This window comes from Octopus bimaculoides, chromosome 5 (assembly GCF_001194135.2).
Source record: "Octopus bimaculoides isolate UCB-OBI-ISO-001 chromosome 5, ASM119413v2, whole genome shotgun sequence".
Classification (NCBI taxonomy): domain Eukaryota; kingdom Metazoa; phylum Mollusca; class Cephalopoda; order Octopoda; family Octopodidae; genus Octopus; species Octopus bimaculoides.
In genome coordinates, this window is record NC_068985.1 from 118,983,305 (window position 1) to 118,995,053 (window position 11,749).

The following is an 11,749-nucleotide window of genomic DNA, read 5'->3' on the forward strand; positions in this document are numbered from 1 at the left end:
GTAATGCCAATTCAGGATAAACTATAGTCATGAGAGTGCCATTAGCAAAGCCTGTCTAAGATACATTTAAAGCAACAATACTCTTCTGTATCTATTTGTTCACTGTCCAAACATTGCTGACGTTTCACTGTCCGAATATTACTGACATGTAGATTTATGTAGATCAGTTGTTGTTGCAAGTGAGATGGCTTTAGTAATCAGACAACTCCATCATGAAGATCACTTCCATTGCCTGGTAAGAGCAAGCAGTTTTCCTCTGTTTGGTGGCTATGATGAAAGATATTGAATAGTGTGCAAGACTGAAAGAATTGCCAACTGAGACTGTTCTCTTTAACCTTCATTGATTTGTCCAAGTTTCACTTGGAAGAGAAGGTGAGGATAGTTGGGAAATACTACTCTTCAGTAAATTTATTAAATGATGAGTGATAGAGGTGAATATGGTTCAAGTGAATGGACCTACTCTAAACACACGCCTATGAATCAAGGAATACTGCTGGGAAAGGGTACTCATATTTGGTAGCCTGATTAATCCTGAACCTGTGGGGGTTGTTGACTGGCCCTAAGTAGTGGTCTTACTATTGAAACTTTATCATAAGTGTATATATATATATATTGTTACTATTTCATTCAATTTATATAAAATCCCTATATTTTTGTAACCTGCTTTGTAATGTCTTCTTAATTGTCATCTTTGTAACAAAAATAAAGAAAGAATTTTGTTATTTTCTGCCTCTATAAGGTATTGAGCAGGCAGAATTGTTAGCACGTCAAACAAAATGCTTTATTTCTTGTGACTCTTTACATTCTGAGTTCAAATCCTGCTGAGGTCAACTTTGCCTGTCATTCTTTTGGGGTCGATAAAATAAGTACTAGTCAAGTTCTGGGGTCAATGTAATTGACTAATCCCCACCCTCTAAATTTGGTGGCATTCTGTCAAAATCAGAAAGAATTATTTTGTGTCTCTATCAAATCTTCCCACATTTTTATAGAAAGTGATTCATGGTTTGGACTGTCATACAATCACAAAAAATGAATTCTACATTATGTTCCTATAACATTTCCATTTGTCTCAAGTGGACCACGACTCCTTTCACAAATTTTCAGCTGATTCCACTTTTATATGTGGCATTGATGGAGTATTTACCAGTCTTTCACTTCAATACACAACTGGTATGTATTTTACAGGATCTAGTGGGGTAAATAGATCTCATTTTGAATTTCCAAGTGTGAATCTTCAGTTATTTGGTCAACTGAACTGCCAATCACTTTGACTTGGTAGTGGCTGAGTACTCCACAGACATATATAGCTAAGGAGACCTGTATCAGTGGGATTGATAGACACATAGGTGTGACACAGTATGACAAAGCCAGAATTTGAAGTATACATACAATTCATTTGACAGGCTTCCACACAGTTTCCAACAATCCAGTTTAACTTACAAAACATTGAGGTTATATTAAAAGACTATAACTTGAGGTTATAGTAAATGACACTTATCCAAAATGCCAATCAGTGGGATTGATCTCTGGGCCATGTGATTGAGAAGAGAACATCTCAACCATTTGGCCATACTGTGTCTGCTGGCTCTACTGGGATAAAATGCTAAGAATTATACACTGAAAGGTAATTTGATAAAGGGACCAACTACCTCTGCTACCTCATGATCATCATAAAACTATACAATAAAGATTTCTATCTATAACAACAGTCTCATATCTTTAGGACTGAAGAAAGAAGTAAAAGCTGTAATGTTTAATACCATTCTCAAGGAATATGAAAAGCAACACCAATGAAATGAAAGGAGATGCATCAGACTAGCAAATGAAGCTGCATTACAAATACATTTTACTGTGAAGTTATCACCATAACAATAACAATAACAACATGTATAAAATTGGTGCAAGGCCACCTGTTTTCAATGAAAGGTGTAGTTGCTACAATCGACCCCAATATCAAACAAATACCTATTTTAGCAACCCTGGAATGATCAAAGGCAAGGTCAAATCTGGTGGGATATGAACTCAGAATGTAAAGGTCTATAGCTAAATTAAAAAGAAAAAATAAATGTGCCCTTTTAAAGCCTAGCCAGGCTCATGAGCCCGGTTTCCCGGTTTCAATGGCGTATGTGTTCCCCAGCTGGACGAGACGCCAGTCTATTGCAGCGTTACTCATTTTTGCCAGCTGAGTGGACTGGAGCAACGTGAAATGAAGTGTTTTGTTCAAGAACACAACGCGTCACCACGGTCTTACGATCATGGTGCTGACACCCTAACCACTAAGCCACACACCTCCACTCTATAGTTAAATACTGCAAGCTATTTTGTTCTGCTTTCCATCATTTCTGTTACTCCAGCTCCCTACAAACAACAATAATAATGATACATACCACAACAATAATAAGCTGTCACAAGAATCTTTATGTGGTAACTTGACATACTAGAAAGAGCAGCCAAATCTCCATCAAATGGCATTCTAGAATCTTAAATAAAGCAAGGACACTTAAGATAATTTACTCTACAACCTTAACTAAAACAAGGACATGTTAGATAATGTAGCCTTACACACCCACCACAAAAAATTGGAGAGTTATGGTTGGAATACCTTTGCATATAGGTTTGGTTGATCAGGGTTGGCCCAGGGTGAAACAATAATGACAAGAAGAATCTCTAGGCTTTGTAACTTTCCTGTAAGGTGTTGATGGAGATATTTGAGTAAGGAGATTTCTCTAAATTTCTACAATGAGTAATTAGTTGTTTGATTATCTGAACAATTGAATTGACGTGTAAGTGGCTGTGTATTCCACATATCATGTAAACTTCAAGCTGTATCAGCATGATATAGTGTGACAAGGCTCGACCATTTAAATTACAAGTAAAAGTCACCAGATGGCCTCCAGTACATGCACAGGGTTTGGGTCATTCTGATGTTATGGTATATAACACTTGCTTGAGATGTGCATAGTATAACTGAACTTGAGACCTTGTAATTACAAAGTGAACATTTTTAACCATTTGGCCATACTGTGTTCACAAGGGAGAAAATATAACTTACTCAAACCTCAGGGGGGGGGGCTGTGTCAGCTCTGATTAAGCACAGTGCTCTTGTGTCAGCACTGATTAGGCAGAACTATAACCAAAGATATTCAAGACATGATTAACCTATCATATTTTCATGAATAATGTGCCTTGGAGTACATTATCTAGCATGTCCTTTTTTGAAATGATAGGGCAATAATTCTCGTAGGCTGAGTAACTGTGTCGAAGCTTCCTTATTGTATGTCATGTTTGTTTTTTTAACCTCAAACACTGTTGATTGAGTAAGCTAATAATCTAAGACCTCTAACCATGACCACCTCTTCGATTTATATACCTAGGATTACATTGTTCAATATGTTTCTTTGTTTTTTAAAGAATGCATGGATGTGATTTGAGAGAGATTTGGAATCCATGTACAGGCCACTTTATTGGCTTGTGGAACTTCTGATATGGCCAAATCAGTGAGGCATAATGATAAACTCATAGATAACAAGTTTAAATCTTTTGTGAGTATATCATTGTATTTCTGTACAGAACATTATACTCTTAATGTACTCTAGTTCTCTTAATCCAGTTTATCTAGGTGTATTACCAACAATAGACAGAATTCTATAAAGGGGTAGATTAAACTCTCTCATCTGATTAACGCACAAACCAGGGAAGGAGTCACTATGTGGTCATTCAAACTGCTAGCAATAACTGATAAATAACTCTGGAACCAAAACCTACTGTCTTAAAATGGTAAAAAAAAAAAAAAAGGTGGGGAACACATTGAATGATGTTGATCAGAGTACATTTTCTCTTTATTACAGTCCAATCAACTGTTTGTTAATCCCCTTCTGGATGAAACCTTAGCATACTGCTACCAGCTTATCTATATTCTAGTTGCAGGCCTACCTGACCATAGTGACCAACTGTAGGTTGAATGGAATGCTTTCATGTTCAGATGATTAGTCCTGGACATTGGTACCAAGACAGAATGAAAAGAGCAGAAAGAAATGCCACAAAGCAGCTTTTTCAGCACTGTAATAGTCCCTCAAGACTATTGCTCAAATATGAGGGTGTGTGGTCAAGTGGTTACGATGTTGTATGCATAACTGTGAGATCATAGGTTTAATTTCAGGACCAGGCTGTACATTGTATTCTTGAGCAAAACACGTTGTCTCACATTGCTCTGTGATAACTTCAACATCTGACATTGGCATGCTATGCACCTGTACAAGCAATGTTGATTTGATGGAGGTAATGTGCCTATGTACAGCACAGACATTCGATCACTTTTTTTGAGACCCCCTTTGGTCATGAATGACCATAGAATTGCACCTAGAAAGTTATCCTCCCAGGAACAAGTCCGGGCAAGGTTGTTTTATGGAAGACCAGCAGTTGCCTATGCATACCAGCCTTCCCTCTCCACACCACTGATATTATCCAAGGGAAAGGTAAAGGCCGATACAGCTTGGCATCTGTGACGTCGCAACTCATTTCTACAGCTGAGTGAACTGGAGCAACGTGAAATAAAGTGTCTTGCTCAAGAACACAGCACGCAGCCCGGTCCGGGATTCGAACTCACAACCTCACGATCGTAAGCTTGACACTCTAACCACTGAGCCATGTGCCTTCCCTATATTTGATCACTATAAACAAATAATTTGTGCAGGTTGTTCAACAAGAAATTACAAAGCCCTCAAGCCCTCATCTGTCATCTACAACAGGAGAAACCATGATTCCTCAATCAGGATTGACCTGAGACTAAACAACAGCGACAACCCAGCAACTAAAACTAAAGCTTGTGAAACATTTAGATTACATTACCAGTATTTACAAACCAGTGATTGAGCAGCTATGTAGTCACTCACCATAATCTAATAACAAAATTTCTACTCAACAAAGTCCTTACTTTGTCTTTTCATTGTTTCTTTTTTATTTATTGCTAATGAACATAGATTTTAAAGCAGCATGTCCGTCAACAATAATAAAACATCCATGATTTGAATGCAAATTGAATGAAGTATAACTATAAGCAACATACCAGACATTCTATAAGTTATGTAGCATATCCAGAGGTACATAGGACACTCCTTTTGTATTTGATAAGTTATCTTTATGACTTAAGTTTACTTGAAGAAAATTTAATAGATGCTATTCTGTGAAACAAACAAGTGGGTATGGTATCAGTCTATTTATTCGTGAGTTAGGTGTTCCAATCCACTCTATAAATTTTGTTAAATTTCAGAGCAGAACATTTTATTTTACATTTCCGCAGTTCCCCTAGGACAGAAATTAGCAACTTCTTTTTGTAATGACCCACTTCTGAATTTTTAACATTTGCTCATGCCCTAGCTGTAGGTAACGGATACCAGATCATCAGGGAGTGTTACCTGTGATAGAGGGTAACATGTTAGGTTGAAGATTTATTTCTAATCTGCTTCACTCTGAGCAGTGAACTCAGGCTTGTCTTGCACTCTTGTGGCTATTCTTGCATTAAATACTAGTTTCTTCCACAGGCAATAAGCTGTATATTTTTTAAGAAGGACAGAGTTGACAGAAATTGATCCCAGTATATAAATGATACTTATTTTATTGTCCCAAGAGGAATGAAAAGTGCTGTGAAGTTCAGCAGGGTTTGAACTCAGAAGACTGCAGGAAAAGAAAACAAAAGAAAGTGAATCTTTGTTTTCCCAATTGGTACATAAAACCACAAATATATAGCTAATTGAGTTTAAAATCTTCGAAAACACTTTTGACATTTGAAGGATAAAAGGCAAAAACGAAACCTACCAGGATTTGAACTCAAAACAAACACAGATCAACATTTAGATAAGGTCTGAGACCCCCAGAAAACACCTAAGTGGCCCATTTGTGAGGTCTGCTAACCATCTATTTCTAATCCCTGTCCTAGGTTGTTGTCAATGGGTACCAGGTCATTGGAAATGTTATTTGCAAAATACTTCTAGGTGAATTTTTATTAGGTATTTTAATCTACTGTTTTATCAGTTGTGGAAGGATGAAAGGTAGAGTCAGTCCAATAAGATTTGAATTCAAATCTTAGAAAAACCAAAGTAAATACTGTGAAGCATTTAGTTATATTTTCTGTTACTTCTCTCGTATTCAGAAATAACAAGTAATTATAATGAACATATTTCTAACACTGACACAAAACTAAAAATTGGGACGAGGGACAGAAACAGAAGCAGAAGGCCAGAAGTTTTTGGTTATGGGGAGTGGTCAATCATATCGACCTCAGTACTTAACAGGTACTTTATTTTAATCAACCTGGGAAAGATGAAAGTCAAATACAATATAGACGGTATGTGAACACAGAACTTATGTAAAGGGCTGTAACTAAATACCCCAAAGCATTTAGTTCGACACTCTAACGATTCTGCCAGTGGCTTCTTTTAGATAAACACAAGGTCAGTTTTGTGAAAGCAATAGAATATAGTCGACTGAATAATCCTTATACTTATTACTGGTACTTATTTTAGTGACAGAGTAAGGATGTTGACCTTGGAAGAATTTGAACGCGAAAACATGAACAACAGAATCAGCTACTAAGATTAAACATGATTAGCACCAATTTTAGTATGTCTGTCGCCTTCTTCTGTCACATATAATGAGCTTAAAATATTTAATATCATGAAGCAACAGACCTAATATCACACTCGAATTATTGGGTATTCTCACCACCCAATAATAATAACAATAATCTTTTCTTATTTTGGCACAACAAGGGGTGGGTAAGTCATATCGACCCAAGTGTTCAAGTGGTACTTATTTTATCGACCCTGAAAGGATGAAAAGCAAAGCCGGTCTAAGCGAATTTGAACTCAGAACGTAAAGAGCCGGAAGGAATGCCGCTAAGCATTTTTGTCTGACCGCGCAAACGATTTGGCCAGCCCACCGCCTTTTATTTATTTCTTTAGTTTATTTATTTTTACATAAACATAAGACTTCAGCCTTTTAAGCGATGACAAAACAAGGCTGCGATGTTAATGTTTTTCCAAAATATAATCTTAATATAAAGGATTAATAGAATGGTTAGAGCGTCGAACAAAATGATTTGCGGTATTTAGATACAGCCCCTTTTTCCGCTTTGAGTTCAAATTTCATCATAGTTTATTTGACGTGACTTCTTTCCAGGGTCGAATAAAACAGTGTACCAACCAAGTACTGTAGTTGATTTAAAATTCCTATGAGAAATAGATGTGAATGAAGACAAGGCACACATAAGCATAAAAATGAAAATGTCTTGAAACAGCTATCGAAACCGGTTCACATAATCGATTCTCCAGGAGTTGTTAAACTCTTAACGGTGGTCGTTAAAAGAACAACATCATTATTGATTTGTTTGAAAAGAAAGGAAGAAATAAATATTGATTTCTTTTGATTAGGCACATGGCATCTGGTTTATAGAAGAGAATAAAGGAGACGTAGCTATTAAGATGTTTATCAAGGACATTAGAAGTTTAAATCACGACGAATGTAATAATTCCAATCGACCTAATAAAATAACACTTCGATACTAATGTCTGTTGATTTTCTTTTACATTTTATCCCTAATACGTGTAAAAACAACTGTAAATGAATCCCCCCCTCCAAAAAAAAAAGAAAAGAAAAAATGTTCAATAAGTTGTGAGTAGGGTTTGTAACCGGATCGATTTTAACTGTGCATTACTGGAAAGAAAAAAACAATTTTGGTAAAGATAAATAAAAGGTCAAGGTCAAGTTTGCAAACGGAAATGGATGTGGTCAATTGAATGAATGATCATCTTTAGCATATTACTACACACACACACACACACACATATATATATATATATATAATACAACAGTATTACAAAAGCCTTAGAATGCTTTTAGTAAATTCGAAGAGGTGCATACAGGGAATGTGAAAGAGGCTAAATTGGCTTAGCAGGGATGAATATAGATATATACATGTATGTTTGTGTATATGGATGAATATACATTTATGTGTGTGTATGTGTGTGTGTTTCACGTGTCTATAAGACAAAGTATGAAGTCAAATCAATAAAATCAATGAAAAGTGAAAATAAAATAAATTGTGATTTACCTGTCCAAAACAAGTTCTTGTAGTTGACTTAAATCGCAAGCAATATATTCCAAAGAGGCGTCAGTAATTTTAGGACACCAAGATAAGTCCAAAAGGCGTAACTTCCGAAGATTTTCCGCTATAAGTTCAACTCCGTCATCTGTTATTTTACTGCAGCCCGATAGACTGAGGACGGTAAGATTTGGTAACGAATGTACAATATTTACTATACCGTGATTAGTTATTTCCCAACACGACTGCAGACGAAGAATGCATAAGGTATAGCTCTGTTTGGCACTGAAGAAAGAAAGAGCAGCATCTGTAACATGGTAGGCTTGAAGATTGAGTTCGTACAGAGACGGAAGTAACTGTGCTATAGCGCCGACCGTATCGTCTGCTACATTGATGCAGTCGCTTACAGAAAGTGAGACAATTTTGGGGTTCAAACACGACCACAAACCGGTCTCTGTGATTTCATTACAACCAGAAAGTTCCAAACGATAAACAGAAGTCATTTTCTTAAACATCAATTCGAGCCCGACATCCGTTACATTTGAACAACGTACACTGATAGACCGAATTTGTTTCCTACAAGGGGGGAAATTGTTAACAAAGTCCTGAATATCTTCGTCTGTCGCCCCAAATAAACATATCGAGTCAAAGCCTCGCAGAATTAGGCTTTCGAAAAATTTATTTCTGCCTTCTACATCGTTACACCATTTTCGACATGATATAACAGGTATGACATCTGTCCAGTAACACACGTTATATAGAATATTTCTCCATCGTTTACACACTCGTGCTAAATCACCTTTCTCCTGAGGCGAAAAATACGAAAAGAAGCGGGACAGAAATTTCTCGTCTAAAAATAATTCTTGGACAGATGTGGGGCTATACCGCCCATTTAATATTCGCATCCTTCGAATGGCAACTGATGATACAGTTGAAGAGGTTGAAGAAGACGACGTGTTAATAACATTGCTGTTGTAGGTCTGGTTTGGTTTCGAAAGGCGCAAGATTTTGCCTCCAACCCCAGTTGTTGAAGACAAAGTATTGGGCACGGTTGACTTAGATGAGATTAACGAAGGAATTTGTGTCGTAATCGAAGCATCCTTTGACGAAGTGGATGCCGAAGCCTGAGGAGTCTGGTCCCTATGTAAACGAAGGCCCCTGATCCCATTCGACAATTCCATATAAGCCCTACGTATAGTCGACATATTATTCCACTTGCCCCACACTGTCCAGACACATGTACACGCTCGACAAGATATAACCCTACTGCTTTCCGATGAGCATGAATTACATTGGCATCTTTCACTACCGAGATAGAATTCTGGCTTGTTTTTATCACATGGTTTGATTTCTTCTAGTTTTCTTTGAATGTTTGCGGTTGTATTTTAGTACACCAATGCTTTCGGTCGGAGGCGTAATTTATTATGATTATTAATTGACCTTAAATTCTTCTACCAAACGGTCATGAAATCCTATTTAAGAAATTTATCTCGTGTACAAAGGTTTCGTTAAGTTTCTCGTTGAGGATAAAGATAGGCAGATATAGTGTGTTCTATAATATATATAAATTGGTAGGCACTGAAAGGAAATATAACGAGTTACACTCAAATACTAATTCCAGAGAGAGAGAGAGAGAGAGAGAGAGAAGGGGTGAAGGCAAAAGAGAAAGAGATAGAGGGATTGAGCAGAACGTTGTTTGAAAATAAAATCTCAAAAGAATAAAGAAAAACCTCAAGGAGTTATTAAATAGTGTGTGGATCGTGTCTTCTATCCGCTGCCCTTGTTAACGACGGCAGCATGAATTGCTCAAAGAAATTAAAGAGGAAGAGAGTGATAAAGAGAGGGGGGGAAAGTAGATAGAGTGGGAAAGGTTGAGAAGAGAAATCACATTTTAAGAATTTCTAAACTGGGTCGTTAAGACCGGAACATTTAATTCTTCTGGTCAATCACAGAGAATTCAACAAAAGCAACATTGGCTGACAGGAGAATAAAAAACACTGATCAGAATATATCCCCCTTATATTATTATTGTTTTTAATTTGAACTGAGTGCTATTGTTTCTTTTTTTTCTTGTTTTTCTAAACAGATCTAACCTTGTTATAATATATACTCTTTTAATGAGATACACACGCACATATATATTTACACAAAGTCTATATATGTCGATTATAAATGTGTGTGTGTTGGTGTTCGTGAATAATAAATGAATTAGGTTTTTGTATATTAAACAGTAAACTGATATACCTATAATATGTATGTATATAATTTGATACAACTACACTACACTAGCTCTTGTTACAAACTGTTCCAAGGAATCGATATACAAGTGTTTGGTTCATGAAATATTTGCATAAAACTGAAGGGGAATCTTTCTATCATCGATTTCCTACATACATACAGTATAAATATATAATTATTTTCATTCAGATAAACGAGATGTTCAAGTTTTAAGAATAATTTAATTGCAGCTTTCTTATTACATTATTATTCTAATTCATTAAAAAAAAACATCGAAGATTATGTAAAGTTATAAGTGATAGTAGTAATAGCTGACTACACTAAAGTCTATGGCATGGAATTTTCAAATGTGTTGTGAAAACCACATATCGATAATTAATGATACTAAATATAAAATCATCTGATAGCTTATTCTTTCGCTGCAGACAAATAATAGACAAGGTTAAAAGCGACGTTTTACAATTTAGAAATGTAAATTTTTACAAGCTATGCATGGGTGGGGTTCGATTTGGACTTAATTATTATTTTTTTTTAAGTTGATACAAATTAATAAATTAGATCTGAATCGCAAATGGAGATAATTGATAAATAAAATTTACATTTCTAATTAGGCTTACTACACGATATAAAACAAACGAGGGGTGGTAGTGGGAATAAGCAATAAGAATAGTAGTAGCAACAACAACAACGTTAACACAAGGGAAGTATCTATTAGTAAATTAATGTACTTCACTCCTTTCTAGATTTTCTCGCTTGTGCTGTATAAATCACACTATATAATGATTGAATAAATGAATGATAGCCAGACAGACAAACAGATAGTGATAGATATAAATGGTAAATAGGTAGGTAGGGTATCCGTTTCCAGTATGAATGAATGTACTCCTTCCCCTCTGTCCGGAATCTTAAGCAGGGATGCCAGTTTTAGAAAGCTAAAAGGACCATGAAATATACAATATTATGAAATAGTCGTAGTATAACAGATTATTGCTGTTTTATACTTTTTGGTCGGGAAAATTATTATTTTTTTGCATGCCAACTGGATGTCAAGCTTAAATAACACCAGGAAATGTGTGTGTATGTTTGTATAAATGTATGTAAAGACAAATTATCATTTAAGCAGGTATAGTTTCACTTCCGACTTATGAATTATTTCTAGCGGTTTTGAGAGAGCTTTCACAATTTCAGGATCCTTTAGTGGTATGATTGCTTAAAGCAAAAAAAAACAAAAAAACTTTGCAATATATTTATATATTTTTCTCCCTGATTCACTTGGATGAATGCTGGTTTGAAAAAATCCACTCACGTTATTTCATTTTCACATACGCTTTTGCTTCAAATGTAGAGAGAAATATATATATATATATATATATATATATATACACATATATATATATATATATATATATACAT

General features: G+C 35.7%; 1 protein-coding gene across 1 annotated transcript in view; it reads right to left on the reverse strand.

The window, feature by feature from the left end:
• Positions 1-11,721, reverse strand: part of LOC106882259 (F-box/LRR-repeat protein 16) — a 204,342-nt gene extending 192,621 nt beyond the window's left edge. The window contains exon 1 of the mRNA XM_052967960.1: positions 8,108-11,721. Coding sequence (XP_052823920.1) covers positions 8,108-9,303 — 1,196 coding nt within the window. The 5' untranslated portion in view covers positions 9,304-11,721. The remainder of the gene's footprint in view (positions 1-8,107) is intronic.
• Positions 11,722-11,749: the final 28 nt, after the last annotated feature.